This window comes from Oncorhynchus mykiss, chromosome 32 (assembly GCF_013265735.2).
Source record: "Oncorhynchus mykiss isolate Arlee chromosome 32, USDA_OmykA_1.1, whole genome shotgun sequence".
NCBI classification, from domain to species: domain Eukaryota; kingdom Metazoa; phylum Chordata; class Actinopteri; order Salmoniformes; family Salmonidae; genus Oncorhynchus; species Oncorhynchus mykiss.
In genome coordinates, this window is record NC_050572.1 from 35,670,217 (window position 1) to 35,688,969 (window position 18,753).

Below are 18,753 nucleotides of genomic sequence, written 5' to 3' on the forward strand. Positions count from 1 at the left end.
ACCATCAAGCGCTATGATGAAACTGGCTCTCATGAGGACCACCACAGGAAAGGGAGATCCAGAGTTACCTCTGCTGCAGAGGATAAGGTCATTAGAGTTACCAGAAATTGCAGCCCAAATAAATGCTTCACAGAATTCAAGTAACAGACACATCAACTGTTCAGAGGAGACTGTGTGAATCAGGCCTTCATGGTCAAATTGCTGCAAAGAAACCACTACTAAAGGACACCAATAATAATAATAAGAGACTCGCTTGGGCCAAGAAACACGAGCAAATGGACATTAAACTGGTTGAAATGCCCGAATTTTTGATTTTTTGGTACCAACCTCCTTGTTTTTGCGAGATGCAGTGTGGGTGAACGGATGATTTCCGCATGTGTGGTTCCCACCGTGAAGCATGGAGGAGGTGTGATGGTGTGCTTTGCTGGTGACACTGTCTATGATTTATTTAGAATTCAAGGCACACTTAACCAGCATGGCTACCACAGCATTCTGCAGCAATACGCCATCCCATCTGGTTTGGGTTTAGTGGGACTATCATTTGTTTTTCAACAGGACAATGACCCAAAACACACCTCCAGGCTGTGAAAGGGCTATTTTACCAAGAAGGAGAGTAATGGAGTGCTGCATCAGATGACCTGGCCTCCACAATCCCCCGACCTCAAAACAATTGAGTTGGTTGGGGATGAGTCAGACCGCAGAGTGAAGGAAAAGCAGCCAGCAAGTGCTCAGCGTACGTGGAAACTCCTGGAGTTTGGAAAAGCATTCCAGGTGAAGCTAGTTGAGAGAAAGACGTTTGGAACTACCAAGAACTCTTCCTAGAGGTGGCCGCCCAGCCAAACTGAGCAATCGGGGGAGAAGGGCCTTGGTCAGCGAGGTGACTAAGAACCCGATGTTCACTGACAGAGCTCCAGAGTTCCTCTGTGGAGATGGGAGAGCATTCTAGAACAGGGGTTCTTAAACTTTTTACGCCTGGGACCCAAATGAGAAATTCTGTGTTTTCCTGGGACCCAAGCTTATGAAAACATGCAACTATTCGTAAATATTGGTACATTTAATTGAACTTATCCCTAAAACAAATGCAATATAGACAAATAACAATGAGATACACATATAAATAGCTATTCATGTTTCATTTTCCTCATTATACACACTCTTACAGCCTCCTGAGTGACGCACAATTGGCCCAGCGTCGCCCAGGTTAGAGGAGGGTCTGCCCGGCCGGGATGTCCATGTCCCATCGCGCCCTAGCGACTCCTGTTGCGGGCCGGGCGCATGCACACTGACACGGTCTCCAGGTGTACGGTGTTTCCTCCGACACATTTGTGCGGCTGGCTTCCGGGTTAAGCGAGCATTGTGTCAAGAAGCAGTGCAGCTAGGTTGTGTTTCGGAGGACGCATGGCTCTCGACCTCCGCCTCTCCCGAGTCCGTACAGGAGTTGCAGCGATGGGACAAGACTGTAACTACCAATTGGATCTCCCAAAATTAGGGCGAAAGGGGTAAAAAAATAAATATAATAACAATAATAAAATATATTAAATAAAAAACACACATCTGTCTAGGTTGGAACTGTTGCTGTTAAACTACAATAAATAATTTTCATTTTCATTCTGAACTGCAAGATGTTTTTTGAAACCAGAAAAAAAACAGTCCTAATGAGAGGTGTGTGACTGGTTGAAGTTTTCAGCAAGCAGGTCTATTCTGGGCTCAATTTTGTTCGGTGCAATCATGAGGTCACGCTCAGCATTGAGACCGAGGTCACGCTCAGCATTGAGACCGAGGTCACGCTCAGCATTGAGACCGAGGTCACGCTCAGCATTGAGACCGAGGTCACGCTCAGCATTGAGACAGAGGTCACGCTCAGCATTGAGACCGAGGTCACGCTCAGCATTGAGACCGAGGTCACGCTCAGCATTGAGACCGAGGTCACGCTCAGCATTGAGACCGAGGTCACGCTCAGCATTGAGACCGAGGTCACGCTCAGCATTGAGACCGAGGTCACGCTCAGCATTGAGACTGTTACTTGCTTTTTAAGTCATCCAGAGTTGAGAACCCTGACTGACATAGTTATGTGGTGTCAAACCGGATCAGACTGCTTTCTCAGTCAGTCTGGAAACGGCTTCCTGCAGTAGATGAGCAACCCTGACTGACATGGGTATGTGGTGTCAAACCGGATCAGAACATCTACTGCTTTCTCAGTCAGTCTGGAAACGGCTTCCTGCAGTAGATGAGCAACCCTGACTGACATGGGTATGTGGTGTCAAACCGGATCAGACTGCTTTCTCAGTCAGTCTGGAGACGGCTTCCTGCAGTAGATGAGCAACCCAGAACTGTGTGAGTGTGTTTGCCTCAAAAAGCATCTTGCATCAATCACTTTTTTGGTTACTACATGATTCCATGTGTTATTTCATAGTTTTAATGTCTTCACTATTATTCTCCAATGTAGAAAAGAGTAAAAAAAATTAAGAAAAACCCATGAATTAGTTGGTGTGTCCAAACTTGACTGGTACTGTATGTAAATGTGATAGTATATTAATTTGTATAAGATGTGCAAAGATTTCTAAAAAAAATAATGTTTTTTTCCTTTGTCATTATGGGGTATTGTGTGTAGATTGATGACAGAAAAAAATATTTAATCAATTTTAGAATAAGGCTGAAACGTAACAAAATGTGGAAAATGTCAAGGGGTCTGAATACTTTCCGAATGCACTGTAAGAGATTGCATAGCTTACATCAACACATAAGTTAGAGAAATATAGATGTCATCCATGTATAACTTTATAGGAGAGTATTTAGTGTTTGTTTTTATCTACTCCGTCCCAGTGATCCCAGAAGGAAGGGTAAACAGGCATCTATGACTCAACTACAATACTAGAACTTTCCGTTGACTCACAGTGCTAGAAAGTTGGTCCGACCCACTTCCCTTTCCTGTTAGTGCTCGCCTCTGCCTTCTCCTTCGAGCTGTGGTGGTGCCCTTTGAAAGCTGCTGCAGGAGCCCCAGGGACTCGATGTGGGGCTGGGGTAGAGACCTGACTTGACAGAGCCCGCTGTTGGAGCAACTCAGTAGGACACAGCGCCCCCCCAGGCTCCACACGGCACTGCAGGCAGGCTCCAGGCAGCATGACTCCCAGCAGCTGGCGCTGTTCCTGCCCACGGCCAGGGGGCGCCAGCCTAAACCGACCACACTGCTCCAGTGGATCCCCAACACTCCCCCGGTCACCCGGCAGATCTCGGCAGATACACCTAGAGAGGGAAAGAGGATGAAAGAGTTGTTATAGAGAGTGTGTATATATATATTTTTTTAACTAGGCAAGTCAGTTAAAAACAAATGATTTTTTACAGTGACGGCCTACCCCGGCCAAACCCGGACGACGCTGGGCCAATTGTGCGCCGGTCTATGGGATATAAAGAAGACGCGATCAGTGACTTTGCCATCTGGGACAGGGATTGGTATTTTCTGTGGGTACTTGGGGCCAATGTTCCCTCTAAGCTGGGTGCTTGCGAGCAGTAGCCCCGAGACTGCCGTGTAGAAATATCAGCCCACAGAGAGAAGCACGAGATTGAACTTCACTCAACTTTCTAGAGCAGTGGTCACCAACCGGTCGATCTCCAAGGCATTCCTAGTCAAACATTCTGTAAAAACCAATTATAAAGCCTTGTGTTCCTATTTTGTTTTATTCTTCACAGGCTGTTGGCGGTAGGTGCACCTGATTCACCGGCCCTGCATGCCGGGTAGGTGAACTGTTGCCCTTTTGAACCATTTCATGTGTCTGAAGGTAAAAACTCTGCCTTCCCGGCTGGCCCAGAGAGCAAATCAAGTGCACTATAGGCCTACCGCTGGCCAATCGTATGGCTCAGACGACCATGTCTGCAGTAAAGTAGCAGACATAAAAGAAATCTACAGCAAAGTTGATACTGTGAGATTTCAAAACGTTTAAAACCATGACTAGAGAGAGACTGTCAACGAATACAGCAAAGAGATGCTGTTATTATGAATGAGTTCATGTTTAAGTTCTTACTCAGCACTGACTGAGTGTTGAATACACTTTGTATTCAACACTTTTATAAGGCCTAAAATGATCATTCTTCCTATTTCCACTCAGCACCACAACAAGCAGTAATGAATGAGTAGGAAAGTGTATCTATAAGCTTGCGTTGTTGTTTTTCTTATTAGTGGCTTGGGTCTTATTTAATATCGATTTAATATTTCACTTTCTCTATTCATAGGAGTAACATGAATTTGTGCGTGAGGCAGTAATAATGCGGTGAGACGCGAGTCGCCCCATCAGCTGGAAGACGGTGTCTTCTGCTCTCTCCCTCCGCTGAGACTGACCCTCAGTCTGCTGCTCTCTCCCTCCGCTGAGACTGACCGTTAGTCTGCTGCTCTCTCCCTCCACTGAGACTGACCGTTAGTCTGCTGCTCTCTCCCGCCACTGAGACTGACTCTGTCTGCTGCGCTCTCCCTCCACTGAGACTGACTGTCTGCTACTCTCTCCCTCCACTGAGACTGACCGTTAGTCTGCTGCTCTCTCCCTCCGCTGAGACTGACCCTCAGTCTGCTGCTCTCTCCCTCCACTGAGACTGACCGTTAGTCTGCTGCTCTCTCCCTCCGCTGAGACTGACCCTCAGTCTGCTGCTCTCTCCCTCCACTGAGACTGACCCTCAGTCTGCTGCTCTCTCCCTCCACTGAGACTGACCCTCAGTCTGCTGCTCTCTCCCTCCACTGAGACTGACTCTGTCTGCTACTCTCTCCCTCCACTGAGACTGACCCTCAGTCTGCTGCTCTCTCCCTCCACTGAGACTGACCCTCAGATGCAGGCACCATCAGCTCAGTAAAATACAAATAAAAAGCAAATGATTTAAATGTGTGCTCACTCAGCTGTGCCTCACAAGTAATACAACAGCGGATCTATTACCGGTGTGATCATATAGCCTACCTCAAATTTTGAAATACAATAAAACAGAAAAATGGCCAACAATGCATTGGCAGGGCAATTCAAGCAAAGCCAATATGCACAAATACTGTATTGGGCCTATAGCTTACTTCACAAAACTCATTGCTACAGTACTGTTTTTAATTGGTTAATGTTGCATAGGCTTAGGTTTTGTAAGTCACGAAAAAAAATCTAAACGGTAGATCTCGGCTTGCATGTTAACTCAGTGATTTTGACTCAGAAAAGGTTGGTGACCACTGTTCTAGAGTTTTCCCTGTTAACACTCAACGATTCCCTTTACTGTGGAAAATGTGATCAAATCAACGGAATATTAAGTCACTTTCAATGCAACATACCGAAACAAAACCAACTACGCAATATATTTTGTTGTGGGCATAACGCATCTGAGTAGGAGTCTATTGCATTGACACGCACTACTCAGGCCGTACTGTACACAGAGAGGTGAGGCATAAACAATCAGAGCTGCAGTAGGCCTATATGCAAATAGACCATTGCCATATATGGATCTCTGCCATTTACTTTCACCTGGACTGTGTTTACAGCATGAGTGGTCGAGAGTAGATGCACTTGTTTTGAGATCAAAGTGAGAGCAGCATGTAGCCACGTGTGCACATTTTGTTCATATCCTTTGCTAGTTGAGTTATTAGCCCAGTTAGATTATCTATAATCAGAAATAGGGGAGCGATTGCTTCCTACAAGGGCACAAAACATGTACATTTCTATTTCTAGAGAGCATTTGGTTGTCTTAAAAGGGGCAGTGTTGTATTTTGAGTAGCCAATAGGCAGAGGGTATTATAATTTGGCCTATTCTCTGTAATAATGGTATGGGAATAATAATACATTGTATTTTGTAAAGTGGTTTCTTGCATCAAACACATCAACATTTTCAGTCACCACCTTGTTTGAAGGACAAGTGGATAAACAGGTTAATGTCAAGCCCTGGACGTTATTTTCAAAAGTCTCATGGAATGTAGGCCTACACTGAACACAATATATTAGCTGCTACTGTAGACTTGAATGATAGAATAGCTATTTCCATGTTAAAATATTACGAGATGCATTTTCTTCATTGTTTTTGATGGCAGACCACACCGGTAGGCCTCTTTTATGATCAAATAGCCACAGTAACCTACTTGGCCACTGTTAAAACTGTAACTTAAAGTAGGTACAGCCTCAGGTGTTCACAGTAAACACATGCTGGAAGTTGCACAGCATTTTCACAATGTTAAAGTTTGCGCTCAGCAGACATGAAATTTGCTCAGTGTCAAAAGAAATTAAAGGGAACATTGATTAGGGCCCTGAATGTTTAGATTTGAGACCCTTCTTTCTTAGCTCTGGGAAGCTAGGTGTGTGCAGTCCGAGAGCAATCAGACATGAATGTGCTAGGCAGATGAGAAAAGCAGCCGACACTGGTTTTGCGCCCCACTGATTTAGGGCATAGATGTTGTGTCATTGACATTAATTACCCTTACTTGTAACAAGCTTTAGCCTTCTATGTCATCTCTCTATAGCCATGTGTACCTCGCAAATGCAATCTCTTAACATTCAGTAATGCTCCAGACATGCATGAAGCTCAACTGCTCAATCAAGTCACAGCGGTAAAGGGAAATGAGGCCTTTCCCTGACAAGACGGTGATTAGGCCTTATTATCACCACGGTCAAAAGGTCAAAGGGCTTCAAGAACACAAACAAAAAAGGCAGGATGAGTGTGTCTCTAGACAAGACTTGACACCAACCATCACAGACTCAGACACTCACTGACAGCGCAGCTATTCCCATGGTTATTGTTGCCATAGCTCCGGAGCTGAATATTATGGGATGTGGGTGTAACCTAAACTCTGTGTAACACTGCTTGCAGCGATTGGGCCCCTTTGCTTTCTTTTAGAGAATGGAGCCTTTCGACCTCTGTTTAGTCATTCCCCTCCTACCCGAGCGACACGGACTCACAGAGGACCGATTGTCCGGCCTACATTGTAACTCACCATGCCTTGTGGCTTCCACACTGGAAAAACAGCCATTCGTAGTGAGCCACCACCGAAATATGCATACACGCCTCAGAACCAACAGACAGTATAAACAATTACTAACAACCCGATAAACACAGAAAGGAAAGACACACACACAAAGTAAAGATATGCCAAGGTGTAAGGCACACCCAAAGTAATAAAGGCAAGCATCTATTGTTAAGACAACGGTATTCATGTTTTAATGTCTTAGATTCAATCAAGTGTATGGTGAGTACAACAAAACAATCAAATCAAGGAATACATCTCATTCATTCTTACATCTTGGACAACCATGAAACCGTGAATATTTCCAGATAAATGTATCGGTGCATTTTACCTGTGGGAGGAACTAAGTAGCACAAGAAGCCCAGTAAAAGGAAGAGGAGATGCCGCGGTCGGGTCAATCGAGGTCGACTCCAGCTGAACAGGTTCTGGTATGCATAGGACATTTTCCACGAGGACCAAAGACCTGGACAGAACAGAAACAGTTGTCGGGATTGTGTCACATTCCTAGCCTGGAAATCCAGACTGAAATCCCGCTCAACAGTGAAACAATAGTAAAGCATAGCATGATTCAGTCTTGATTTCCAGGCTATAACATCACACTACCTTGGTGTAATTCAACACAAGCACCAGCACTTCGGCTGCCCCGAAGACTACGATAATATGCACGAAAATGTAAATTGGCTATTTCCACGCAGAAGTGCTTACATTGCCTGCCTTTCACCTAAACATGGCGGAAGAATCAGAAAGATCAGTACTGAAATTCTTTATTTTTGGTTGTTTTCAGTTAACAGAATCTCAGAGCAGGCTCCGCTGGCATAAATTGTCTATCTTTTACTTAAACAATGGGGAGGAACCAGAAAGATGGAGTTTAAGCTACTGGAATTCTTGGTAGGTGGTTTTCACATGTATTTTTTCCCCACCTGCTCAAAGGGGCAGCCTTAGAGCAGGCTCAACTTGTGTTACTGCTCAGTTCACTTATCTCAAGCAATACGACAACCCTTAATGTCAATCCTAGCTAAGACTATTGTACACATTGTATAATTTCCGGACATTAAATGAGTCAGACAGTACAGCAGGTGATCAAATACAATTGGGTGCGTTAAGGCCACAGAAATGTTTATAGTACAGTAGATTTACCTTTCTCCGGGCCAAGTGGTGGAAGAGGGTGGCGACTGAGAGCAGCTGGAGTTAGCTTACGTTGGAAGGGAGGTACAGTGAGGTGAATGGTGAAGACAGGTCAACACCAGCACTTTGTGGAAGAGCAGCTTCAACATGACACTCCCCCTGGCAGACTAGCGAGCAACCTGGCGGAGGAAGGGGGGAGGGTTTCACCTGAGATGTTCTAGAATGTCGTAACGTGCGGCTGTTCTATTAAGCACTTGTAACAGGCTTTGGTTTAACAGAAATTCTGTTTAGGAGAATAATGAGCATTGTTAAATATTTGAGTGACAGGTGTTGTCTGTGTTATTTCTATATGTCAACTATTCACCCACTGGCATAAGCCTTCACTTTCATGCACTCTTCTTCCAAACACTGTTTATTGTAAATGGTGAGGTGGACTGCATTTTATAATGGTAATTAGTACGGTCATTAAGACACTAACAGTTTACAGACGGTAGGCAATTAAGGTCACAGTTATGAAAACTTAGGACACTAAAGAGGCCTTTCTGCCGACTCTGAAAAACTCCAAAAGAAAGATGCCTGGGTCCCTGCTCATCTGCGTGAATGTGCCTTAGGCATGCTGCAAGGGGGCATTAGGACTGCAGATGTGGCCAGGGCAATAAATTGCAATGTCCGTACTGTGAGACGCCTAAGAAAGCACTACAGGGAGACAGGACGGACAGCTGATCGTCCTCGCAGTGGCAGACCACGTGTAACAACACGATTTTTAGAAATTAAATATGTTTGTCACATGCAGTAAATAGAACAGGTGTAGACTTTACCGTGAAATGCTAGCTTCCCAATGACGCAGACTTAACATTATTATCTAACACAAGAGGAATAAAATACACAAGAATGAAGCTATATACAGGGAGTACCAGATCAATGTGCAGGGGTACGAGCTGTTTGCAAACACTCACTCAAAACAAGGTTAAAACTATAATTTTGATAACATGGATGGTCAGTCCTTACCTCAGCACCCATACCTCTGTCTATGCATTTGAGAGTGGTTACATTCCTCCAGCCCCACCCCTCAACTTTTTACTGAAACAGGGGCGTGGAAAATGCTTTGTTATTGTTTCAACTGCTGATTGCCGCTTTAAAAAAGGTATTAGAAATACATCGAAACACATTCATGTTGAAGTAAAGACCACTATCAAAACATATATTTAAAAAACATTTCTCTGTGCCTTGAAATTCCGTTACCAAAAACTGTACTCTACTGCAGGGGTATTCAACCGGGGGTCCATGGCACCTTAGAGGTTTCGCAGAGGTACTGCAGTGGGTCCGCCAAAATATATTTTTGCAATGTTTTTATGAATATCACCAGCAACAGAATAAACAGATATTTAATTACATTGTCGTTGTTAATTCAGTACTGAGAGAGATTGTTTGAAAGAATGACAATCTTTATTTAATTTTGATTGATTATTGCAATAATGAGGCTGGTCGACCCCCCCCCCCACCCTTGAGTGTTGGACCGAGTAACCTAACCTTTACACAAATGCAGAGTCCTATATATAGCTGACACTAACAACGCTCAGTCATGGTTGGTTCAACCCCCTCGTGCAGACCAAGGAGCATGATAAGCCACTCTGGGTTCATCCTGTCGTTACTTGCACGTGGGTATTGTCTTAACCCCTCCCTGGCTAAGTTTCCCAGGTGCAAGGATTATTTAGAGACAATGAGGAATTGTTCTAAACTCCTCCTGGCTCTCTCTATCTCTGTTACACCCACCACATCTTGCCTATGTAATGCAGTCTAACTCATTTGTCAGCTCAAGCCATCTCTAGTGACCATACGCTCAGATTAGCTGCAGTTAACTTGAGCGGAGACCATAAAAAACAGCATTAGCAGGACAGAAATATGCTAGTTGGTTAAGTAAATAATCGTTTACTATTAATAGAAAAATGACATGCCTGATTTGTTTGATATCACAACATACCTGCAGTAAAAGAGGAAAATCTTATTTACAATGATGTCAACTTGATTTCTCAACTCCTAATGTTGAGGAAATTACACTCACTGGAGTATCTGACACAGGTTTTGAAAAAGCACCCAGTGTGGCATGTTCTACTGGCTGCCGATACGTTTTCTTGACTTAAACATACATTTTTGACAACACATGGCTAGCCAAAACAGCTGTTCTTGAATGTGAAAATGTGTTTGGAGTAACCTTCTAGCTAATAGGCTCTCTTCCAATCCTAATGTGGGGAGGTCAAAATAATGAAAAATGATCTACCAAAACGATTATTTTTAATTGTTGATTACTTCTCATTGCCATTATCATTCACCTGCTAAAAATGATTTTTCTAACGTATGATGGCGCTCCCTGGGTTGCCGGTTTGCCTGGGAGGGGGTCCCTGGGAATAAAAGGTTTAAGACCCCTGCTCTATACTCTACCGAGCTGTACTATGAATGTCCAAACTTGAAAAACAGTCGTCTATGATCATTCAAATAATAGCCAGTGGTAGAATAATACGCAAATATGCAAAGGAGGATATTTCATATTTATACTTTTGTGTACCTATTCAGGATACATCACCATGAAGAGAATGATATTCACACCCATAATTATGCATTTCTGTGTAGCCCAGATCTGGGACCCATGATGAAATTCCGTTTTAGTAGTCACATAAAAAACAGAGGAAGATTTTATTGAAATTCTGTTACCAAACTTTGCATCTGCACAGTTCTTCCAGAATGTGTTTTTGTAAAACGTTCAGTGTAAATTGATAAGTTGTCCTTGTGCATAGAGTTGTAAGGTTTGTTAAAACTTCAAAATCAATGGTTTTGATTTGGCATACATTTGAAGTGAAACATCTTAGTGTCAGTGAAATTCCATTATCGTGGAATTGCCCAACTACAGTAGGAAGTCTTTCTGGAGTCCACAGAATTTCAATTGAGCTGACAGGAAATTGCATTTCAGATAAGTTAAGATAGACAGCGACTTACCGGTAGTGGACACAAAAGTACGAGCATCCTCAAAACGTTCAGCGGCAGCTTTAAGACGGGGCTGACTTTTCTGACCAAAATAACACCGCATTTTCATACCCATATTTTGCTTTGGAAGTGATTTCCAGCACTTACTGTGGCCTTCTCCTAGTAAGTACAAAGCTTAGCTTGAGACACAATAACAAGTATGTCAGAATAACATGGCAGCAACAGTTGGTCCCACAGGTTTGCCTGGTGGGACTGAAAACGTTTGCCTTATGAGAATGGATTCATTCCAGCAACTCAAAGCGGTGTCGAATTCTATCTATAATACTGCTATCGAATTACAGAAGGCAGAATGCTTGCCACATGCTGAAAATCTACCCCAAGGAGAATAGCAGTAGACTACTATTTTTAACTTCACAATTCCTCAGAAAGTTCTTGCAGGAGGTCCAGGGGAGAAAAAAAAACTAAACAGATCAGCATGAGAACATTTAGTTCGGGCTGGAGTAGAGTGCATTGCCATGGCATTGGACATAGGCTCTCTCACATTCACAGCCGTTTCTGACTAATTATCTAAGTGAGAGTATGCGGCAACTGCTGAGCTATTAAGTCATTTAATATTAAGCGTCCACTTACTAAACATGACTAACAAACCTGCATGATAGACGTCAATTCCTAGTCGGATCCGCATTCCAGCACGCAGATCATGCCACACTTCCATCCGCCTCAGTCTTATCAACTCCTGTAACGTTATCCTGATAAAGAGGCCGACTGCAAAGACGGATGTCACAAAAGCCTGGCTTTTATAAGTTGTTTACGGCGTTTAGAAGCCCAATTGGCTTTGTTTCCAGTTAATTTAAGTTCCTTTCATATAAGACAAACAGGTGAAAGTAAAAATAAAAAAAAAACACACTTGTCTGTCAGTTATTCTAAATTATAACCGCATTTGCATTTTGGCAGCGCAGTGGCTTGAGACCAGTAGTGACGTGGTGCCCGCACAACTGCGCTCGCTCTGCCATGTGACTCGGTCACTGGGATGCCACCACCGTCACCGTCTTTTAGAAGCAAGTTCCAATGAGAAAAAACGCAGACAAGGATCTCTGCGATGGTAAACTTCAGATCCGATCCGATTTTTCTTCCACCTCCCCTTCTCTCAGCAAGGCTAATCAAAAACACACCAGTAAATCCTCGGTTGGCTGCTGTCGACAGACAGTTCAGAGGAGCACTTTCTCGGATTACTGAATGTCTTTTGCACTGCCTCGTTTCAAATGAAGACACGTTCATATATTTAATCGACATTTCCATTTGAAACCCTGCAAACGAAAAACAAATTATAATAATCATGAAGATGCATGAGTAGCCTAGATGTATGACCCATAAGAAAAGGTAGCCAAGTTTGTTGTTTTAACAAGCTGAACATAGCCATTGGCTAAGCAAGCAAATCATCTCTAAAAACCGTCCTCACAGTCGACATCAGTAGGCAAGGTTGCGCAGTGGAAACACCGACAATGATTTATGCGATTCTTCCATTATAATCATGCTTAAATACTTATGTTATTGATATTCAACATGACAGGTGTAAAATGTCATATATCTCGGTATAATCCTCGAATGACCACCCCGTCCAGGCACCAGCTGTTTATACTGGTGTGGCTTTGGAACCTGGTATTATTAGCCCACTCACTGATCGAATGCATGCAGTTTATGTATGACAGCCGAAAATTATACACTCACCAGTCGTCGTATTAAATGTTTCGCTTTCTGTGTTTGAGCTAGGATACGTCGTCGTTGCTCGCTGTTCACTGTTTGGGTCAGCGCTTCCTTACACCACTGTCACAACAGGCAAGAATAACTAAGTACTTCCGGGTCACGGATTTTTGGAATCCTTCAGAATAAGATATCATTCCTTAGTAAATTAATAGTTAGGGCGAAAATAATAGAACATTAGTTATTGTGGAAAATCCTCTTAAATCCAATATTTTTTTCATATTGGACATACATATCGCACTTTAGGCTACACACTATGTTGTGTCGCAATAAAAGGGGGATCCATTCTACTCAAGAGCTCTTCTAGTTTCCAAATCTACAGTTACACCCAGAGGAGCATCTCTGCTCATTTTGCAGCCAGATCACCCGTGATACAAGTCAGTATTAGACATCCATCATCCATGTCTGAGGATATCAGAGATGACGTGAAATCTGGCCAATAGGGGCAACAGTGAGCGCTAGCCATAGAACGTTGTTTTGATATTTTTGTATTTTAAGCCTATTACAAACTTTACTGTAATTTTTTCACACATGAATTCCAAATATATCGAACGGTTGCCCCAGCATTAGTTTTTTTAATGCATGTGATGTGAGAATGCAATTACTGTTCCAAAATGTGATTGTTATGCAACAGGACAGTTAACCTGTGCTGCCCTCAAACAAAAACTTGTCAAGTTTTATTTTCTAATAACAGTTTGAATTGAGCTGTGTCCGGCCTCATTAATTCACATAAGTAGCCAATTTCACTGTTGTGGTAAATTTATTTTTGAGGCTTAACTGAACCAGACCAACTTCCCTATTTGACAAGAGCCCAAGCACTTCCCCAGTGTTTCCCATATCTAATATGCAGACATTTGCGCATCTCTTGGCAGAACAGGCCTTGTACTAACTTTTTCCCCATGGCACATTTTCTGGCTGGTGACTGCATTGCCTTCATTGTTGTTTTCCTTATGTAACAGTATAGCTTCCGTCCCTCTCCTCGCCCCTACCTGGACTCGAACCAGGGACCCTCTGCACACATCTACAAACGCCTCCCACAAAGCATCATTACCCATCGGCCCAAATGCCACAGCCCTTGCAGAGCAAGGGAAACAACTACTTCAAGGTCTGAGCGAGTGACGTCACAGATTGAAACGCTATTAGCGAGCACCCCTCGAACTTGCTTGCCATTTCACATCGGTTACACTTACAAATAATAAGTGCCTTATTTTCTGTATATCGTGTTGTCGTTTCTACTGTAGCATACTGTATATATGTTTGTATGTATGTTTGTATATATGTATGTACAGTACAAGTCAAAAGTATGGACACACCTACTCATTCAACGGTTTTTCTTTATTTTTTCTATTTTCTACATTGTAAAAACTATGAAACCAACAAAGCACCCCCACACCATCACACCTCCTCCTCCATGCTTCACGATGGGAACCACACATGCAGAGATCATCCATTCACCTACTCTGCGTCACACAAAGACCCAGCGGTTGCAACCAAAAATCTCAAATTTGGATCAAAGGACTGATTTCCACCGGTCTATTGTCCATTGCTCGTGTTTCTTGGCCCAAGCAAGTCTCTTCTTTTTGGTGTCCTTTAGTAGTGGTTTCTTTGCAGCAATTCGACTATGAAGGCATGATTCACGGAGTCTCTTCTGAAGAGTTGATGTTGAGATGTGTCTCTTACTTGAACATTTATTTGGGCTGCAATCTGAGGTGCAGTTAACTCTAATGAACTTATCCTCTCACTCAACTGACTTATGGTGTGACATTAATGCTAGTATGAACTCTGACCCAGGCGAAGAGAAACACAGCAGACGGAGGTAAGGGTAAATCCAGAATATTTACTTAAGCTCTTCATAACAAAACAACAAAGCAAGAGAACACTGAACAAAACATGAGACCTGAGCAGGTGATCCCAATAAGCCCAATCAGGGTCACCTGGATACTGGAAGTAACCCAAGGGTGCTCTCCAGTGGCAACCTCGGGTAGTACACTCAAGGAAGAAAACCTGACCTGTGACATATGGTACTTAAGACAACTAGAAACTCAGAAAAATAGGTAAAATCAAGAAGTCAGCTATCTTGTTGGAATTCCGAGTTGGATGACAGTTCAAAACCATTTTTCCAGTCAGACCTCGTTTTTTTCAGAGTTCCCAGTTGTTTTGAACGCAGCATCAGATTGTAACTATGGTACCTCAGGGTTGCTAGCTCAGAAATCTCCTTTCAGGGGTTTTATTTTTAATTAACTTGTAAACTTCTCCTGTGTTTTCCCCCCATTTATTAATGAATCCCCATCATAGTAATATTTCCTGCATCATATCCCCCCATGATACCTTCCCCCATTTTTACTCAACCATGGACTTGAAAATTAAAAAATTAAATGAACCCCCTCACAAACTCCCCTAAAATGGCTTCATCCAATCCTGGCAACGTTGTTTAGCTTTCGCACGGTTAGGCTAGGCAGTAGGATTGTATTCGGGGTGATGATATGTGAGGTGATAACATTTTATTTGCTTTGTGATTTGTCAAAAACTGTAAACGACTTGTCAAGTCATGTGCTCCGGTTCTTGTAAAAAGTAAAGTGCATTCAGAAAGTATTCAGACCTCTTTTTCCACATTTTGTTACATTACAGACATTTTCTAAAATGGATTAAATACATTTTCCCTCATCAATCTACAAACAATGACGAAGCGAAAACAGGTTTAGAAATGTTTGCAAATTTATACAACATTAAAAACAGAAGTACCTGTTTTACATAAGTATTCAGACCCTTTGCTATGTGACTCGAAATTGAGCTCAGGTGCATCCTGTTTCCATTGATCATCCTTGAGGTGTTTCTACAACTTGATTGGAGTCCACCTGTGGTAAATCCAATTGACTGGACATGATTTGGTAAGCCACGCACCTGTCTATATAAGGTCCCACAATTGACAGTGCATGTCAGAGCAAAAACAAAGCCATGAGGTTGAATGAATTGTCCGTAGAGCACAGAGACAGGAATGTGTCGAGGCACAGATCTGTAGAAGTGTACTAACCAATGTCTGCAGCATTAAAGTTTCCCAAGTGTAATGAATACGATGGGAGACAGAGCGCTGGTTTCAAGCGCAGGGCGCAGCAGGGTTTATTAGCAAAGGACCACAGGAGGAAGCAGGTAGCTGGGTCCAGGGACAGGCAGAAGGTCATACACAGGGGCTCCAAAAGGGGCTCCAACCTCTGCCTGTAACAGTACAGGCAGAGAAATACAGAAATAAACAGAGCTCCTAATAGACCATGTAACAAAACAAACAATACCTCACTGTCACCACTCCTACCGAAGGTGGCTCCCCTTCCCGTTCGGGTGGCGCTCTGCGGTCGTAGTTGCCAGCCAGAAAATCACATTGTAGGATTTTTAATGAATTTATTTGCAAATTATGGTGGAAAATAAGTATTTGGTCAATAACAAAAGTTTATCTCAATACTTTGTCATTGCCAACAAAGGGTATATAACAGAGGTCAAATGTTTTCTGTAAGTCTTCACAAGGTTTTCACACACTGTTGCTGGTATTTTGGCCCATTCCCCCATGCAGATCTCCTCTAGAGCAGTGATGTTTTGGGGCTGTTGCTGGGCAAAACATGGACTTTCAACTCCCTCCAAAGATTTTCTATGAGGTTGAGATCTGGAGACTGGCTAGGCCACTCCAGGACCTTGAAATGCTTCTTACGAAGTCACTCCTTCGTTGCCCGGGCGGTGTGTTTGAGATCATTGTCATGCTGAAAGACCCAGCCACATTTCATCTTCAATGCCCTTGCTGATGGAAGGAGGTTTTCACTCAAAATCTCACGATACATGGCCCCATTCATTCTTTCCTTTACACGGATCAGTCGTCCTGGTCCCTTTGCAGAAAAACAGCCCAAAAGCATGATGTTTCCATCCCCATGCTTCACAGTAGGTATGGTGTTCTTTGGATGCAACTCAGCATTCTTTGTCCTCCAAACACAACGAGTTGAGTTTTTACCAAAAAGTAATATTTTGGTTTCATCTGACCATATGACATTCTCCCAATCCTCTTCTGGATCATCCAAATGCTCTCTAGCAAACTTCAGACGGGCCTGGACATGTACTGGCTTAAGCAGGGGGACACGTCTGGCACTGCAGGATTTGAGTCCCTGGCGGCGTAGTGTGTTACTGATGGTAGGCTTTGTTACTTTGGTCCCAGCTCTCTGCAGGTCATTCACTAGGTCCCCCCGTGTGGTTCTGGGATTTTTGCTCACCGTTCTTGTGATCATTTTGACCCCACGGGGTGAGATCTTGCGTGGAGCCCCAGATCGAGGGAGATTATCAGGGGTCTTGTATGTCTTCCATTTTCTAATAATTGCTCCCACAGTTGATTTCTTCAAACCAAGCTGCTTACCTTATGCAGATTCAGTCTTCCCAGCCTGGTGCAGGTCTACAATTTTGTTTCTGGTGTCCTTTGACAGCTCTTTGGTCTTGGCCATAGTGGAGTTTGGAGTGTAACTGTTTGAGGTTGTGGACAGGTGTCTTTTATACTGATAACAAGTTCAAACAGGTGCCATTAATACAGGTAATGAGTGGAGGACAGAGGAGCCTCTTAAAGAAGAAGTTACAGGTCTGAGAGAGCCAGAAATCTTGCTTGTTTGTAGGTGACCAAATACTTATTTTCCACCATAATTTGCAAATAAATTCATAAAAAAATCCTACAATGTGATTTTCTGGATTTTCTTTTCTCAATTTGTATGTCATAGTTGAAGTGTACCTATGATGAAAATTACAGGCCTCTCATCTTTTTAAGTAGGGGAACTTGCACAATTGGTGGCTGACTAAATTTTCAAAAAAAAATATACACACAGAAATCAAAGCAAATGAAAACCAGGTGTGACAGAACCAAAGACAAAACAAACGGAAAAGGAAACATGGATCGGTGATGGCTAGTAGGCCGGCAACGCTGAAGCAACGCCGAGGAGCCACCTTCGGTGGAAGTCGTGTCAAATATGTAGACCTATGTCCAGTATGAAAACTATAAGTGCTGCTCACTGCAACACAATGTACAGGCAATTATGTAAGGTGCAATATGCATGTCCAATATGAAAAAACATACTGAACCATCATCCAATTGAATGGGTTAAATAACAACGTAACAAATACAAGTAACAAATAATTAAAGAGCAATAGCGAGGCTATATACAGGGGTACCGCTTAGTTGAGGTAATTGAGGTAATATGTACATGTACTGTAGGTAGAGTTACTAAAGTCACTATGCATAGATAATAACAGAGAGTTATTGAAGGGGGGGGGGCAATGAAAATAGTCTGGGTAGAGTTCCTGGATGGCAGGAAGCTTGGCCCTGGTGATGTACTGGGCCGAACGCACTACCCTCTGTAGTGCCTTGCGGTCAGAGGCCGAGCAGTTGCCATACCAGGCAGTGATGCAACCGGTCAGGATGCTCTCGATGGTGCAGCTGTAGAACCTTTTGAGGATCTGAGGACCAATGCCAAATCTTTTCAGTCTCCTGAGGGGGAATAGGTTTTGTTGTGCTCTCTTCTCGACTGTCTTGGTGTGCTTAGACCATGTTAGTGTGTTGGTGATGTGGACGCCAAGGAACTTGAGGCTCTCAACCTGCTCCACTATACCCCCGTCGATGAGAATGGGGGCGTGCTGGGTCCTCCTTTTCCTGTAGTCCACAATCATCTCCTTTGTCTTGATCACGTTGAGGGAGAGGTTGTAGTCCTTGCACCACAAGGTTAGGTCTCTGACCTCCTCCCTATAGGCTGTCTCGTTGTTTTCGGTGATCAGGCCTACCACTGTTGTGTCATCGGCAAACGTAATGATGGTGTTGAAGTCATGCCTGGCCGTGCAGTCTTGAGTGAACCGGGAGAACAGGACGGGACTGAGCACGCACCCCAGAGGGGCCCCCGAGTTGAGGATCA

The 18,753-nt window shown here is 43.4% G+C and overlaps 1 protein-coding gene across 5 annotated transcripts in view; it reads right to left on the reverse strand.

Annotated features, from left to right (window-relative positions):
* The window catches only part of LOC110489259 (dyslexia-associated protein KIAA0319-like protein), a 35,904-nt gene that overhangs the window by 13,242 nt on the left and 3,909 nt on the right, over positions 1–18,753 (reverse strand). For 2 of the 5 annotated variants that reach the window (XM_036971716.1, XM_036971720.1), the window contains exons 1-4: positions 12,800–12,951; positions 8,105–8,271; positions 7,299–7,430; positions 2,894–3,243 (exon numbers count right to left, since the gene is read on the reverse strand). In XM_036971716.1, the coding sequence (XP_036827611.1) occupies positions 2,894–3,243; positions 7,299–7,410 (462 nt within the window). In that variant the 5' untranslated portion in view covers positions 7,411–7,430; positions 8,105–8,271; positions 12,800–12,951. Of the gene's footprint in view, positions 1–2,893; positions 3,244–7,298; positions 7,431–8,104; positions 8,272–11,083; positions 11,105–11,719; positions 12,379–12,799; positions 12,952–18,753 lie in introns of those variants that run through there. The other 3 variants (XM_036971717.1, XM_036971719.1, XM_036971718.1) reach the window with 3 other exon arrangements.